This window comes from Rhinatrema bivittatum, chromosome 1 (genome assembly GCF_901001135.1).
Source record: "Rhinatrema bivittatum chromosome 1, aRhiBiv1.1, whole genome shotgun sequence".
NCBI classification, from domain to species: Eukaryota; Metazoa; Chordata; class Amphibia; order Gymnophiona; family Rhinatrematidae; genus Rhinatrema; species Rhinatrema bivittatum.
The window spans coordinates 509,888,230-509,906,033 of NC_042615.1; the positions used below are offsets into that span (position 1 = coordinate 509,888,230).

The following is a 17,804-nucleotide window of genomic DNA, read 5'->3' on the forward strand; positions in this document are numbered from 1 at the left end:
GTCAGGAGGATTTGGTTACTTCAGTTTGCTAACAAAAATTAAGAGAAACAGTCAAATCTGTAAATGAAGTATGGAAGCTAATACTGTAGAAGAGTTGCATTCCTGTCTTGATGGTGCTGTGCCTCCATGAAAGAGAACCTCTCCATTAAGCAAACCTCCATTCGGGCCATTACCGCTGGTTCCACCTCCAGAATAAGAACCTGTAGCCAGTATCTCTGAGGCCCCAGAAATGTTAGCCACAAAGGTCCTTCACCAGCCATCATAGTCTCAAAGGAAATGCTCCATAAAGGTAAAGGAAGTTGGGGGAAAATTAGCAAGCTGCAGTTATTCAGGGCTGAGGATTTGGTCAGTCTCTGCATTGGGCACCACATCTGCTGGCATGGAAGCTCTGGACTGTTTCTCTTTTAACTATTCAAGCACAAGGAAACTCTCCATAGCTCCTTTCTGTTTTACTATCCTGTTGATGTAACAAGAAGCTTGTTTACTGTTTTGTAAATCCTTTTGAAGTACTGATTGATAGTATAAACTGTAAGTGAATAAATAAGCACACCTTATTTCATTTTAAAAGTTTATTTGCTTGTTTTTCCCATGGCACAACATATCCTTTCAAAGCCGTTGTGTGTCCTGCAGCATATTTCACCCCCCACCTTAGAGAATTATCTCTTGAGCTAGAGAAACATAAGTTCTAATTAAAAAAATGGGAGAGAGCATTTTGACCATGTCCTGCAGTGGAATTTATATATATGTATTTTATCCAAGCAGGATTTTCTTTTTTTAGTTCTGTATTTTGGGAATATAAGTGCATCTACTTCTGGGGCAGAACGACTACCTGCACTACATTTCTGGTTCCTGGAGTGAAAGGAGATCCTGCTGATATATCTTCTCTTAGAATGAAGTAATCTGCCTGCTGCTCTTCCTCCCGTTCACTGTACCTGGGTAGTGGCAATAAAATTGCTATATCCCCTCCCTGTGAAGGGGTAGCCCTCTTGTCCAGAAAAAACAAAACAAAAAAACAAAACTAGTGCAGATTGTCTCAAGTTGATGTCATTTGCCTATATGACTATTGCATGGTGATATTGCATTATCCATTCTCTCCCGTTATGGTCCTTAACCTACCCTCCTTTTCTCAGATGTGCTGAAGCTGTCTTTTTGGGAGAAATTTCTAAGGATGAAAACTACATTTTGGGGTTTTGAAGGCTTTTGCATGTGTCTGTCATGGGAGTTGCTGCTTTCATTATCTATAGGAAGGGGTGTTTCTGCTTTTTTCTCTACAAAAAGTAGGCCTCTGAAAAGGACAACTTTGGCTTACTTTCCTGCTCCCAGTTATTTCAGCTGGCTAAAATCATACTGCTGGCTAAAATCATACTGCTGTCAGCTCCATGTTTTCCTTATTTCCCTTGTTCCAGTTCACCTATTCGTACTCCACTTATGTTACCATATTCATGTTAAAGTGATGTGAGAGCTTTCCTAGTATCTTTATAACCATTTCCCCTCTGTTATGTTACTAAAGCCCTTTTAAGATCTCTTTGATCCTCTCATTCTGGTTGTGCCCTGATCTTCTGCAAGGTTTTGTCTCTTTCCCCCTTCAAACTCCCCTTTCTTTCATGTCTGTACTTCATGTCAGAAGAACACAGGAGACATGGCACATCCTCCTTTCCTCCATGGTGTTGCTTCCCTCTGAGGTTATGGTACCGTAGAGAGGGATTTGCATTTGACCTAGAGCCTAATGACTACAGCTGGAATGCAGGAAATGAGTGACCTGAGTAAAGAAACAGAGAAAGAAGAGATGGGGCTATTGCACAGCTGTAAGCAGGCCTCTGGCTTTAGAGTTCACTCTTCTGTAACTTTGCTACTTGGGCAATTTGGTGATCTAGTGGAAGTCCCAAAATATCCATGTAAGTTTTGGACTTTTTTTTTTTATAGGGCTAAAGAAGGCAGTTGATCTCTCTCAGTCAGAGAATCTCACCAACTGTAAACACAGTGATAGCATTTCTCTGAAGATAAGCATGAAACATGCTGGCAGGGGTGAAAGAACATGCTTTGATGGCAGAGAGCCTACCCTGCAACAAATACCGTCTGAGTAACCTTGACTGTCCTGGCTCCATCTTTTTCCAGAACAGGCTTCCCCCCCATCCTGATTTTATTCCCATTGCTTGGGATTTTTAGTTCTGATTTTCCTAAGTTAAGCAGACATGACAGGACTATACATGCAATAGGAATAAAACCAGGACTGGGCCAGCCAGTATTGCAGAAATGGTACTAGTGTGTAACTCTATCTCTACTCTTGTTGCAGTCCCAGATGACCACTTCTGAGTTTCTGATAAGATCCTCTGATATGTTTGCACAAGTATAAGCCTCTTTTCATGCATGGACTGGTCCAGACACATTTGGGAGATGCCGGGCCATCATGCAGCTCCTAGATCGACCTACGGTTTCTCCAACAGTGTAGAAGACGTGCTTCAAAACCCTTTGGACTAGGGACCCTCTTGAGTGAGATAGAAATAAAGAAAACTCCACACTAGATTGTGTTCCAGAAATAAAACTGTGAATAGTAGTTGTCTAAAACGCAATTCCTTCTGGTGCTATCAATAAATCTAGACAGGGTAGAAACAGTTGTTCAGCCTCTTTTCACTCCAATTATCCCTTACAAGATGCTCCCAAGGGATTTCATAGCCTTTGGGAATCCTTTTATTGGTACCTTAGTATTCCAGTGCTCTAGATGCACAGGGTAAGACTCCTGCATAAGAATAATATTCTTGTCGTGCTTTTTGGTCTTCTCTGAATCTTCCACTGATGGACCTCTCCAAAGAGGTTCCTGCTGGCCACTGTCCTGGGCAGCAAAGCCTTTGCAGATAGACAGCCTGCCCTGTTCCTTTGTGTGTCTCCTCTTCAATTTGCTCATAAAAATTGCCATACTGAGTCAGACCAAGGGTCCATTGAGCCCCAGTATCTTGTTTCCAACAGTGGCCAATCCAGGTCACAAATAACTGGCAGGATCCCAAATAGTAGGTAGATTGCATACTGCTAATGCCCAGAGATAAACAGTGGCTTTCCCAAGTGTACCTGGTTAATAGTTCTCCTAGCGTGTAACCAGATGGACTCAGGACCAATGGGTATTGTGCTCTTCTGCTAGCAGATGGGAGATGGAGTCAGATTTCAAAGCTGACATCACTCTAGATATATCCCTGCAGTAGCCTCAGCTCTTCAGTATCTCTCCGTCTCCTAGCAGATGCAAACACTATCATACTCACTAGAATAATGTTAACAAATACAGCAAAGAAGAGAGAAAAATTACCTTAAAGAAGATCGAGCCCCACTCTCCTGCGGTGAAACCTAAGGGTCCCTCCCCCAGTTGAGAATTCCTGAGCTGATTTCCAATATCCCTCAGAGGTGTGCTTTGGTCCGGTAGCCAGTTCCCGGCGTGGACTTAGACCCCAGAGTGGCTGAAAGGCAGCGGGTGCAAAACAGCGCGGCAGTGAAGGTAAAGCCCTCTCCCCCCGCAGCTGGAGACCATCCCGGCACTCGATCGGTAAGTGCTGAGACCAGGTAAGCAGAAAATTTTAAATCAGGTCTCCGGTCTCCGAGGCTCGGATTGCCATACCATTATGACTTACTTCCCGGCGAGGTAAAAAGGGAGCAGTGATCGGGTTGAGCAGTCCTGTTTGGACTAGGCCCCGATCCGGGCAGGGGTCCACATGGAGATCCGCGGGGGCGTCAGTGCCATCTTCCCTTCTCAACCGGCGGTATGCGCGGGGCAGCCGATGCGCCTAACTTGCGTGCATCCAGTACAGAAGAACGCACAGCTGCACGCACAACTGGGCCGTGCACAGTACCGAGCACACCCCGCGCGCACAACTATATGTACAGCCGCTTTTACAGCTACACGCGCGAATTGAAATTAGAGGCAATGGCACCGGCACCCAAGAAGGCCAGAAGGCACTCTTTTCACAGCCTGCCACATAAGAGCTGCACAGCTGGAACTGGAGTCCTGCCTGTGCCAGCATTGTGAGGAAGCCCAGGGGGAGCCAAAGCCTGGTCCCTCACTGTTGGGGGATGGGTCCGAAACTACTACAGACGATAGTTCTCCGGATCTATGCATTTCTGAGATGGCCTGTCCACAAGAGGGCACATCAGGGGCTCCTATGCCAACTCCCCCTGGGACTAACATAGATCCAGGGACCTTCTCCTGGTTATTTTTCCAAGGGCTGCAAGCCTTTGTTCAGGTGCAGTCAGCCCCGGCTGTACCCCGGGCTCAACCCCTGCTGGAAGCACAAGTTCCTCCCAGCCCTACTCAGATACCTCGAGGCATGTCTCGCCTAACCAAGAATTTCCCTGACAGGGACCCAGACACCTCGGAGGATGATGGCGACTCCCTGGAAGAAGGAAGAAGGAGAAATTCCTCCAGGCCTGGAACCATACCACAAAGATGAACTACCAGCCCTTTTCCCCAGACTCTGGGTATTCCAGGCATGGACCCAATGGCGGAACCAAAGAAGAACCCCATCCTGGTGTCCCTTCGTAAAGCCTCATGCTACTTCCCAATGATGAAAGCCATCCAGGAACTGATTGACCTGGAATGGGATGCCCCGGAGGCCAGCTTCAAAGGGGTCAGGCCTTGGAAGCCCTATACCCCCTAGAACCAGCGATCAAGGAGCGCCTGCTTTTTCCGAAAGTGGACACCATGGTGTGTGCCGTCTCAAAGCGAACAACGATTCCCGATGAGGGAGGGGCTGCATTGAAGGATACTCGGGATAGACGATTCGTATCCATCTTTAAATAGGCCTTCGCAACAGTAATGACACTGCAGATTGCTTCCTGTTGTGCACTGGTGGCACGTTCCTGCTTGCTCCTCTCTCGAGAGGCAAATAACTCCGGAACGTATACCGGTGAGATGATAGAATCTGCAGCAGCCTTCCCTGACGGATGCAAGCTCAGACCTGGTGCGCACCTCAGCCAGAGGCGTAGGCTCGGTAGTGGCAGCCGGAAGACAACTATGGCTACGGAATTGGTCTGCTGATGCAACATCTAAAGCGAATCTCACAAGAATGCCCTTTAAATGATCTCTCTTGTTCAGAAGCGAATTGGAGAAGTTAGCTAGCAAATGGGGTGAATCCCCAGTGCCTCGGCTACCGGAAGATAGGAATAAAAGATCTCAGCGTCCCTCATCCAGAAGAACCAAGGGCAGAGGCTCGCAACACTCTAGACCCTACAGAACTCGCAGTTCCAGGCACCTCTTCCCTCCGGAAGGTCCCAGCCCTTTCGGAACTGACAGACCAAGAGAGGAGCAGGCCCGGGGGCAGGATCCAGCCATGCTCCACAATGAGAATGGGTCGACCCATCCACAGGAAGAAGAAATAGGGGGTTGACTTGCCCTCTTCTACCAAAGATGGGTTGAGATCACGGTTGACAAATGGGTACTAAACTTAATTCGAGAAGGCTATCTATTTATTTATTTTATTTGTGTTACTCTCTGGAGTTCTGTAGCATCCCTCGAGACAAATTTATGATGTCATCCTGCCACTCGCACTCCAAGAGACTGGCAATAGAAACCACTCTAATAAGACTACTCAGTCTAAAGGCAATAACTCCAATCCCCACGCCCCAACAAAATACAGGATGCTGTTCCATCTATTTTATCGTTCCCAAGAAGGAAGGATCATACCAGCCCATCTTGGATCTCAAGAACGTCAACCGTCATCTGCGGGTACTATACTTCCGCATGGAAACTCTTTGCACCGTAATAATGGCAGTACAACCGGGAGAGTTCCTAACTTCCCTGGACCTTTCCGAAGCCTACCTTCACATCCCAGTCCATCAGGATCACCAGTGCTTCCTGCGCTTTGTGATACAGGGTCACCATTACCAGTTCCAAGTGCTACATTTCGGCGTAGCAACCGGCCCCAGAACTTTCACCAAAATCATGGTGGTTGTGGCGGCAACACTGAGGAAGGAAGGGATTTTGGTACACCCTTACTTGGACGACTGGCTGATCAGGGCAAAGTCTTTCGTCAGAGAGCCGGCAGGTGACCAGTAGAGTCAAGAGCCTACTGCAGGAACTCGGTTGGGTCGTGAACATGGGCAAGAGCAGTCTGCAGCCCTCTCAGTCTCTAGAGTACCTGAGGGCCCGTTTCGACACCAAACAGAACAAAGTAATCTTCCCTCCTCCGAGGAGAAGGAGACTGATGGAACAATTACGACGATTGGTGACCAATGCACACCCCAAGGTATGGGACTATCTTCAAGTCCTCAGCCTCATGGCATCAACCCTGGAGGTCGTCCCATGGGCAAGAGCAAGTATATGTGACCGCTCCAGCACTTACTGTCATGATGGAACCCACTGTCCCAGGACTACTCAATTCGCCTCCAACTACCAGCAGAGGTACGTTCTCAGCTCCAGTGGTGGCTACAAGAAGACCACCTAAGCAGAGGAGTAAGCCTATCCCCACCGAACTGGACTTTGCTCACCACGGATGGGAGCCCACTTTTAGGAACTGACGGCCCAGGGACAATGGAACAAGGAAGAGGCAGGAATGGAACATAAACCACCTGGAAGCTCGAGCAGTCAGACTAGCGTGCCTGCAATTCAGCCACAGGCTCAGAGGTAAAGCGATTCGAATAATGTCGACAACGCAACAACAATTGCTTACATCAACCGCCAAGGAGGAACCAGGAGCCGGAGGTGTCTCTGGAGATAGACCCTCTCATGGCATGGGTGGAGATAAACCTACAAGGGATCTCTGCCTCCCACATTGCAGGAAAAGACAACATCTCAGTAGACTTCCTCAGCAGAGAGAACCTGGATCTGGGAGAATGGATGCTGTCGACCACAGCCTTCCAACTGATAGTAAATCGCTGGGGCCTCCCGCCATAGATCTACTGGCCACCCATCTCAGTGCCCAAGTCCCCAGGTTCTTCAGCCGCAGATGAGAGCCACATTCCTAAGGGATTAACGCTTTCGTCTAGATCTGGCCAGAGGAAGACTTAATGTACACATTCCCCCCCCCCCCTTGACCGCTACTGGGAAAGGTCCATCTGTAAGATAGAACATCACAGGGGATTAGTTCTACTAGTGGCCCCGGATTGGCCAAGGCGACCATGGTTCATAGACATGCAAAGACTACTTGTGGGGAATCCTCTGTGCGTACGTCCACACAGGGACCGATTCTCCACGAAGATCCATCTCAATCCTCTCTTACGGTCTGGCCCTTGAGAGGACTCGCCTGAGGAAGCATGGTTACTCGAAGGCCTTAATTGACACCCTGCTCCGAGTGAGCAAGTTCTCCACATCCCTATCATACATTCGGATCTGGAGAGTATTCGAAGCCTAGTGCGAGGACCTAGTGCGGGATACTCCCACGAATGGCCAAGATTCCCATGATTCTGGAGTTCCTACAGGACGGTATGAAGAAGGGGTTTTCGCTCAACTCACTCAAGGTCCAGGTAGCCACACTGTCCTGCTTCAGAGCCGAGGTGGACAGTATCCAGCTATCAATCCATCCAGATTTGTCCCGCTTCCTGAAAGGGGTTAAACAACTCTGACCACCCCTAAAGTGGCTGGTGCCTCTATGGAATCTCAATCTAGTATTAGACTTTTTAGCTGGGGCTTCCTTCAGACCAACACGCGGTCTGTCACTACGCCTCTTAACATTGAAGACGGTATTCCTGGTGGCAATATGTTCAGCTCATCGCATCTCCAAACTACAGGCACTATCCTGTCGGGAACCGTTCCTTAGGTTCACGCCTGGAACCCTACAGCTGCACACCGTCTCCTTCCTTCCTTCCGAAAGTGGTTTCCGAGTTTCACTTGAACCAAACCATCTCACTACCATCTCTGGATGAACATAAGAACTCTGAAGACTCGTGCCTTCTTCACCATCTAAATGTCGGCAGACTCCTAGTGCGGTACCTGGCAGGGGGAATGAAGAAAAGTGGATCTAGATACAGACAACAACCAACAAGGACTGAATCACATAGTCTGGGTAAACAAATAAGCATGGGTGTAGCTTGCTTATTGCGGCGGTTACTACCCCTAACTAATTAAGCTAGATATTTCACTTAGATGCAGCTCCAACACTGCTCTTTGCATTAATGGTGGGGGTGGAAGGGAAATAGAACCAAAGGGTTACTAAGAGCCAAGAGTAACAGATAAGTATGAGAGAAAAAAAAAAGTGCAAAGCTTGCTGGGCAGACTGGATGGGCCGTTTGGTCTTCTTCTGCCATCATTTGTATGTTTCTATCATCTGAACCGGTGCGCAAAACGGATCGCTTGTTTGTCCTTCACAGCGGGATGAAACAAGAAGAAGCGGCCTCGCGGGTGACCATAGCCTGCTGGATCGAAGAAGTAATCAAGGCGGCCTACATAGAGGCAGGAAAGCCCTTACCACTACAGGTTAAGGCTTATTCTACGAGGGCCCAGGCAGTTTCCTGGGCAGAAACCAAGCTACTGTCGCCCGCCGAGATCTGTTGGGCGGCAACATGGTCCTCCTTACACACCTTCTCCAGGTTCTACCACCTGGATGTTCAAGCCCGAGAAGTCGCAGCCTTCGCAAGGGCAGTACTAAGTGGGCCACGGGCAACCTCCCGCCCTGTCTGGGAGTAGCTTTTGTGTGCATCCCATTGGTCCTGAGTCCATCTGGCTACACGCTAGGAAATGGAGAAATTACTTACCTGATAATTTTGTTTTCCTTAGTGTAGATAGATGAACTCAGCATCCCACCCACGGCTGCCCCAGAAAAATGAGAACTTAGGATAGCAAACCTCGAGACTAAGCAAATATGGATAAGCCGCGGCCTACCTCTAGTTCAAGACTCCCACAGTTTGTCCGGTGTTGGCGTTAATTGGTTGAGTGCACTGGCGGTCTCCAGTTTGGAATTAGTTGAACCAGTTCAAGATTTAATCAAGTTTAATCAAGTTATTTAAGCAAAGATATATCCACAATGGCTTTTCAAAGAATACTGAAGAGCTGACGATACTGCAGGGGTATATCTAGAGTGATGTCAGCTTTGAAATCTGACTCCGTCTCCCATCTGCTAGCAGAAGAGCACAATACCCATTGGTCCTGAGTCCATCTGTCTACACAAAGGAAAACGAAATTATCAGGTAAGTAATTTCTCCATTATATTCTTTTCCTCTAAGAACTTATCCAAGCCTTTCTTAAACCCAGCTACAGTAAACTGCATTTACCACATCCTCCAACAAAGAATTTCAGAGTTTAATTGTGTATTGAATGAAAAGATATTTTCTCTGCTACTAATTTCTGATCAGGATAACGCCTAAAAGTGCAAGAAACTGGAGATAGGCTTTCAGACAATAAGAACCTTATCAAGATTCACTTGGAGCTCCTCATTGTCTGCCCCAGGGATTCCAATCTTGAACCCTAGACTACTTCAGAACCTGGAACTTCTTTCCCATACCTTAGGAGCTACCCATTGGGGGGATGATAGCTTTACACCTCCCATAACCTCCCTGCTATGTGCTCTAGAAGAGATACAAACCTCCTAATAAAGAACATTGTGGATCCTTACAAAAGGAAGCTCATTTTCAGTCTCTTGATACCCTTTCCTTTGGAGGTGGTGATGTTCTGCCCCTGCCTCATCTGTTCTGCCTTCCCACAGTTTGTCAGCTTGATACCCAGTGGAGGGGAAGAGATTCTAGCTGGTTTTAACATTGGTAGAAACAGTTTAGCCACAGCTACTAAAGACAAGTGCCCTTCCATGCCTGAACCACCCATAGGAAAATATTTAATTGCCCTTTTTAAGGAGGGAGACCCTCTAGTGACAGGCTACTGACCATGAAAGTTACCCTCTGGTCTCTTTGTGGCTGTTCTCTGCAACTTCTGTGGGCCTCAAAGCTCAGAATATGTTCCTGCTGGGAAAAGAGTGGTTGCAGTTAATGTTAGCTAATTGCCTGGCAGCATCAGTTGTGCTTCAGGCTTACCACTACCTTGTTTTGGAATGATTTTAAGAAGTGGTCTGTGCAAATTGTTTTATTGTCAGGTCAGGAGTTGAGGGGATGGGAGGAAGTAATCCCAGTAACTACCATTGACTTCTACCCTTAATGAAAAGAAATGGATTCCTTTGAGAGCATTTGTTTTGAAGTGTGATTCTTTGCTGTAGTCGGCTATACATTTTTTATTTTTTCCAGAAGTTATATTCATATGAATAAATTGAATCTTGATACTGAAACAAAACAAAAACAAACAAATTGAAGTTCCTTTACCTCCTGTTAATTTCTGGCAGAGGGGAATATCTGATTTGTTCACCTTAACTGCAATGTTACAAGTGATATCGCTTCCCCTGCTAATCTGATCCCTTGTTCTCTGTGAGGTAACTTGACACTTCTGAATGTAGCTGCTCTCAGCAGGAGAAGTAACAATTTAAGGCATTAAAAAAAAAATGTAACAACTCCTGAATAAAGTGTGCAGTCGGTGCAGGTGAGCATTGCCTGCTGGTTCTATATGCTTTGCAGGTATGGCACAGCTTGGAGTGGAACAGGTTACAGAGGCCAGATCAATATAGGTTTATATAAATCTACTTTATTCACCCCCCTGGTTCAGTGCTTTGAGGACTGGACTGGTGTCGGGAGCAGGATGTACTTAACTTTCTGTACTGAGGACAGTGCAAGGCTTAAAGACAAAAGCCAATCATTTGTTACATGGTGGAGGCAGAATGATCAGGAGCAGAACTTAATAGGTCTCTGAAGTTTAATAGCAGCAGTACAAATGAGACAATCCTTATTGATAATTTAGACCTGAGAATGTGTCCAGTGCTCAGCCTCTTTCCATTTCATTTTGGCTTTGCTTTTTCTGTTTTCCCTAACCTGTTTGAAAGATGCATTGATGGATTTATTTATTTATATTTTATTTTATATAAATTTGCTATTTCACTTTAGAAAATTCTCCTCAAAGTGGATTATATAAATAACTATTTACTATTTGTGTGAATGTGTCAATTCTCTTTCTAGGAGAAGAACTTCCCACTGGTCTCCCAATCACATGGTTATATGAAGCGAATAAGGCAAGAGAGGGAAGCTCTGAAGAAGCTGGAGCAGAGAGAGGCACTGGCAGAGGTGAGAGAATGATGCTGTGAGAGGGCAGAGAGCTGTGCTAGTACAGTGACCCTTCCCTTTCCACAGTGCTGCCAATGCCCTTTACTCCTTCCTTTCAGCACCACCTGCTGTTCCAATACAAAGACAGTTGTGCCAATGTATATTGTATGCTCTGAAATATCCTCTGCTATTCCAGTACAGAGGTTGTCTCACACATCTGCCAGTGCATCTCAATCCTACCCACATCTGCTATTCTAGTATTGAACACCCCCCCCCCCCCAATCCGTTAGTGTGTGGGGGGTAAAACCAGGACTGGATCCACCTGTCCTGAAAAAAAAAAAATCTACAAGAAACTGATGTCACATTATTTTTTCCCTCACAATTTCTCTGTGGCTTTCTGCTCCTGGGGTTACTTTTCAAGTGTACAGCAGGCTCCACAAGACCCGCCCCTGCATCTGTTCTCTGTTACAGGAGTGGCACTTGAAGGGACGGCCTTTCTCCCCTCTCAGAGTGCCAGTCATCAAATTGGAGAGACTAGAGGAAAGCAACGGATTCCGGCCTGTGGCCAAGGAGGTGGGAACACAGGTCCAGAGTCAGCGCCCTCCCAAAAGCAACACGCAGCTTACAAATACCATAGGACTTTTTCAGGTGGGGGTGGGAATAGTAGTTAAATGTTGGGTGGTCCCAAAATGTGCCTAGGTGTATCCTATTCTCCACAGCCTATGCTGTGAAAAGCCTTGTTTTGTTTGTATTGCTGAATGATGGGGCTGTACACCACTATAGTTGATCTTGGTCAGAAGGCAGTATAAAAGAATTTTAAAATAAACCAGTAAACTGAAACTGATCTGAGCCAGGAGTCACAGAGGAAGGAGAAACAGTATTTATCAGCTGAAAGGATCATTGTTTCACAGGGACTTTCATCACTGAGGATTTGGGGAGCTAGGCAAATAAATAATAAATCTGCCTTACAGTCCATAGTACCTAGATTTCAGTATAAGAAATTTAAAGCAGCCGTGCCTCTCGGATATATTTTGAAAATGGTTGTGAACATGTTTTCTCTAAATATTCAGAATTAAGTTGGAAGTATTTATTTGCTCTGATTTTTATTTTACTATTCGTTTGTAGTCAGTCTCCGCTGAGTTCTGGGGCTCAGAACTGCTGCTGCTTCTTTGGCACTAGTACATCTATAGTACTCTCTCCTCCTTGTTTAGTGAATAGGATGGGAATGAATAAAAAAGCTTGGGGGTAACCTGCATGGAGAGGCAGTTACTACCTTGGGAAGCTTGCTGGGCAGACTAGATGGACCATTTTGGTCTTTTTCTGCTGTCGTTACCATGTTAGGAGCTCTGTGTTCCTTACTGCAGGAGAGGAGAGGCGAGAACACACATAGGGTGGACATTGGGTGGAGAGGCGAGAACACACATAGGAGAGGCGAGAACACACATAGGGTGGACATTGGGTGGACAAACCTGGCAAGTGTGCATTTTTTTTTTTTTTTTAAAGTGTGGCTGCAAAAATGAATTTCTCTAGTATGTTTTTTGGGTTTTTTTTTTAGTTTTTGCTTCATTAATTTTGGGGCATACAGGAAAGTAGGGTTGCTGAAAGTAGACAGTGTGAGAAAGGCAAGGAGGATGATGGTAAATTCAGCAATGAGTGATAGTGAGGTGAGCAAAGAGGTGATGGTAAAAGGGGAGGTACACAATGGTGACCTTATTTGTTTCTTTTCAGACCCACATATGGTGTCAGTGGCCTGGCCTGCTCTGTTAGTGGGGAGGGTAGGTTAGGATTGGAAACCTCCCTCCTGCGTGTTGTTTTATGGGAAGCGGTGGAAGCTGGAATTGCATGTATGGCCTTGTGTAGGACTGGTATCCCAGAGGTCATCTCACTATTGTATGTGGGTTAAAAATTATTTATATTTGGTCTCATTTGTCATTGTATCTGTTTTAGGCATAGTGGGTGAAGAAGTGTAGCCATACATTATCCCAGCATGCATCATTACCCCCTTTTCCATTCTTTGGGTCGTGTTGCCCTCATATCCCATCTACACACAGAGCATGCATCTAATTCAGCAGTATCGTGTGTGTGTGTGTGTGTGTGTGTGTGTGATATGTCAAAATGTGTCCTTCCCCCTGTTTTTCTTGCTTGGGGTGCTTTTTAAACTAGTCAAATGCAATTGACGCCATGCATCCAGATGTGGCTATTCTTGGCAGTAAAAAGGGCCATATCCAGGATTTGAAAATCTATAAAGTGTTGAAATGTTTGCTTGACGCAGGGGCTGTATTACTGCTGGCTGTGTATTGATGAGGTACAGCACTAAAATGCTAAAAAAAATCAGCTTTACACAGTTTTTCCACTTACCAGCTTGCCTATTCCTATCCCTGTTAAGTCTTGTTACTAGATCTCTGTTCTAATTCTTTTAAGGGATGTTTATTCTGCAGATTGCTGTTTCATAGAATGAGGGATCATGACATCACCCTGATCCACTTAAAGTATGATTACAGTAGAAGAAACCTGAGGAGAGGAAACAGCAGCGCTAAGAATCATCCAAACTATCATGTCCATGTAAACTGTCAAAATGAAAGCAAGAAAGGTTTGGGTGGGAGTGGAATGGAAGAAGGATCAGTAAGATCATCAGTGGTGGGAATGAGGAAGAAAGGAGGAAACATGCAGGTCAGAAACTAGATGATTAAGGTGCAGAGGGTTAGGGGTTGTGAATGCTTTGTATGTCCATGCAAGAAACTGAAAGTGATTAGTGTGCGCACACGCACACACACACACACACACCCACCCCTCTGCATGCTATGTTTTTCCATGTCTCCTCTCTGCCTTCCCCAGCCCCTGCTTCACCCTCACTTGCAGCTCTTCATTCCTTTTCAGCAACAAGATGCAGATGGCAGCAGTAGCGCACTGTCCTTTTTTGTGCCTTCCCCGATGTCACTCAAGCAGGAAATGGCAGATGGCAACATCACCCATGAGCAAACCACCTCGGTAAGGAGCATGCACAGGGATGTGTGTTCCCTATCAGCTAGGCAGTGTAATGTTTTCCTCTGCATGTTTGTTATTGCTGGATTACTGGAGACCTTACTGAAGAATATTACTGCAATGTGAACAAGCTTAGGACTTACCATAGGAGGTTGCTTCTTTGGAGACAATGCCTGTTTTAAGAAGCAGTTTCCCAATGAGTCCTAGTTTTGAGTCAAAAGGACACGGGGTTCAGTCCCTTTGGGTCTTTGTTTTGAAGATATCTGGTAACATGGAGCACTTTAGCAAGCATCAAACTCAATTTGTACATCATACTTTTGTTGGGGTTGATGCTTCTCTTCCTTTATTCGTAGGCTGCTTCTGGCTTCATTATCTTGCCTATCTTTTCTTATTCTGTGCTTTTTGTTTTTGTATTCTCAAGGCTCCAAAGGTTCCTCATTTTCCCCTGAAAGTGGAAGAGAGTCTGGCTGAGGATGATGTTGCTGAAGCAGATCAGAGCACACCTGTGGTAAAAGTGCACATTTCAGGGCTGTCCTAGGGGAGGTGCACTGCTTGGGGACACAGTCCTTCCCCTGAGGCCTAGATTTAGGCATAGGCAACTACCTCTGCTGTCAGATTTGTATAGGTGTGGCGTGTCACTGCCACTACCATGCCTGTGTGAGAGAAGAGCATGGAGTACAACAGGGCCTATCCGTGCACAACGGCTGTAGGAGGCCTCATGCTGAATTTCTCTGTCTGCGACTGTGGGGCTGGTGCCGAAATTTAAGGGAGAAGGGAGTACCTACCTTAAGAGGGGAAGATTTGAAAAAATGCGGTTGGGATAGGAGTGTGGGCCTATCTCTTCCGTTTTTTTTCAACCCCTTCCCCATTGCCTGTGGGTGCACCCGACTTAAATCCAGCCCTGCTTCCTGTGCCTACACTTCAGGACTGTGCTAGGGGAAATGCTGTGTAGCTCCAGACACTATATTTAGTGCCGATGTTGCAGGGCAGTACTGGGACAAATACTGCATAGCTGGAAATGCCCTTTTAGTACTGAGGGAGGAGCTGCAGTGCTGAAGCATACTATCTGGGCCAGGGCTTCCCAATCCGGTCCAGGGGACCCCACAGCCAGTTGGGTTTTCAGGATATCCACAATGAATATGCATGATATAAATTTGATTATCATGGACTCAGTATATGCAAATTTCTCATGCATAGTCATTGTAGATATCCTGAAAACCCAACTGCATGTGGCATCTCCAAGATAGGTTTGGGAAGTCCTGGTCTGAGTACTCTTAATTCTTGCAGATTTTCTCTGGATAAAACATTTAATTCCTGAGGGAAAGATTATAGTCGAAAAGAAAATGATTTTCTTCATGTTCTCTCTCTTCCCAGATCATGGAAATATTCAGCCTGGGCTCCTACCAGGCAGTATCTCAGCTGGATGGGGTGTTGCGGGAGTTTTTGACAGAGCTGAATGAGATCCCCCTGCCAGCACACTGGGAGGTTCTCCCCCTGGAAGGCCCAGACCTACGCCTCATTCAGCGCTCTGCCCTCTCCACTGTGGCTGAAGCAGTCATTCACATCGAACCAGGCCTTCATTTTCACATCTTGATTCATGGTCTCCTTGTGCCGGCCTCCCATGAACTTTATGCTAATCACCCTTCTCGCCTCACCACTGTTGATGAAGTGGTGGAGCTGATCTGCGACCTGGAAGCCTACCGCCCCTGCGCTGGTGTGCCAAAGGGTGCCTGCCGTGCAACCAATTGTGCTGTGCTGGCCTATGGTGACCGCTGCTCGCAGTGCTGTATGACACCCTGGCCTTCAGGAGATGATCTTTGAACAAAGAAAGGGATGAGTCATTGACAAGAGGAAGAGGGGAAAAATACAATTGCAGGACTGGAAGGGGACTGAGAGAATGGCCCCATCCATTGCTGGTGTTATTGGAAACTAGCTTTTGTGTCATTCACTTGTGGGAGCACAAGGAAGGGAGGCAACCACGTGTGGAAAGTGGACTGTTTCCCTGCCTTCCCCCTTCCCTCCCCCTCCCCACAATTTTCATTTTGTACACTGGAGAAACTGTGGTTAGCCCCCCTGCAAAATTACTTCTTATAAAATAAAATAAAAAAGGCAGAAAAACAGCAAGAAATGAAAAGGCTAATTCTGCTAGATGAAGTAGAAGAAAGCAGGTGCCAGGTCTGTGGGTTATGCAGCAATTATTTGGTTGTTGGGTTGGTTCAACTCTTTTTTGCCTCTTCCCCCCCCCCACCACCCAAGTGGTTTGTTTTGGGAAATTTTATTTTATGCTGTGTTCTCTGGGGTCCACCATGTCCGCCATCACCAGTGACTGTTGGCGCAAAAGCCCAAACTTTTGTAGAGCGCTTGATAGAAGAGCTGACATGAACCGATTGAAGCCCAGGGTAATCTGTGATCCTCTCACCTAACATGGCTGCCTCAGAAGAAATGCAACTTAATTTAAAAGAACAGGACTACAGATAGCAACATTTTAAGTAATTAAAGGATGGGAGGAAGTGGCGCTGCTTAGTATTGTATACATTCAGAGTACTGCACAATACACAAAAGCATACAGCTTTTTTTTTCTGTTTTTCTCCTGCCTCTCCATTCCACAAAGTGTTCCCCTGTTACCTTTTCTCCTGTAGTTACAAATGACTTTTTTTTATGTGGCAAGGGATAAGGGGATGCTATCATTATTTCCTTAGGTAAAACAAATGGAAAAAAAATGTAAAGGTGTTTTTTGTTTAATTTTGTGTGCATTTTTTAGGATGGATAAGTTCTGAGGGATTGAAATCTGTTGCATTTTTTTTTAAATTATTTTTCCATCTTCTTGCCCCACTCCACCTTGTCTCACCACCCCCTCCTTACACAGGACAGTGTTGAACATATGAGTTACAATATCTTAATGACAGAATACATGTTTCTACTTGTTTTAGCTTTCTGAAATATTCTTCATGTTCTGGTTGATTTTTTTCTGTTAAATTTACTTTTTCTTTCCTTCCTGCCCTGCTCTTTCCTCTCAGTGCTTTATTGCCTTTGCCTTCCCCTCTTTGTTTCTCTCACTGTTTCTGCTCAGGAGAGAACAGAAAAGAAAGCTTGCTGCAGCAGTTTAGAGAATAACATATATATATATCCAGTTGAAGAGATGGGAAGAGGCTAGGACAGTAAATGTTAGAAATGGTTTAATGGAGAAAAGTAGAGCATGTTTTTAACTAGGAAATACCCCCCAGGATAAAACACATTAAGAGGGCAGTTAAAATCAGAATTTTTTCCCCTGTTTTACAAAGCAGCAAAACTGGCAAAAGTTTGAGAGAATTCACTTGGCACTTAAAAACTAATTAATATCCCTCGTTTTCATTCTGGTTGATGTTGATTCAAGTTGATATTGGTGTTTAAAGTTGCTGAAAGCTCCTTCTGTAGCCACTCATTGTGTATCAACGTAAATTTAGAGTGACTGGGGTAGGTGCTGCTGTGCAGATCCTCTGCAGAGCTCCATGCAGCCATCACATTTATAATAAATAAAGCTTGGACTTAAAGAAGGAAATAAAAAAAAAAAAAAAAAAAGTGGCCCAAATAAAAGGTGCAGTTGTTTTGTTCTATTAAAAGAAATAAATATTCTAGGGGCATAAAAAGAAATGACACTTTGGGGTAAGAGCAAAGTAATGTGTCAAATTGGTATTGTAAAGGAATTTGAGTAGTGCTTTATTGATGCTTTAAATTACTTCATACTGTTTATAGCCAGGGCTGGAAATATATTTATGAAATTTAGGCGCCAAGGGGGA

At 45.5% G+C, this 17,804-nt stretch overlaps 1 protein-coding gene across 7 annotated transcripts in view; it reads left to right on the forward strand.

Moving 5' to 3' along the window:
- MBD1 (methyl-CpG binding domain protein 1) overlaps positions 1–17,601 on the forward strand; it is a 322,119-nt gene extending 304,518 nt beyond the window's left edge. For 5 of the 7 annotated variants that reach the window (XM_029611568.1, XM_029611550.1, XM_029611587.1 and 2 more), the window contains 5 exons: positions 10,963–11,067; positions 11,518–11,619; positions 13,924–14,034; positions 14,450–14,536; positions 15,403–17,601. In XM_029611568.1, coding sequence (XP_029467428.1) covers positions 10,963–11,067; positions 11,518–11,619; positions 13,924–14,034; positions 14,450–14,536; positions 15,403–15,849 — 852 coding nt within the window. In that variant the 3' untranslated portion in view covers positions 15,850–17,601. The remainder of the gene's footprint in view (positions 1–10,962; positions 11,068–11,517; positions 11,620–13,923; positions 14,035–14,449; positions 14,537–15,402) is intronic. The other 2 variants (XM_029611578.1, XM_029611603.1) reach the window with 1 other exon arrangement.
- Positions 17,602–17,804: the final 203 nt, after the last annotated feature.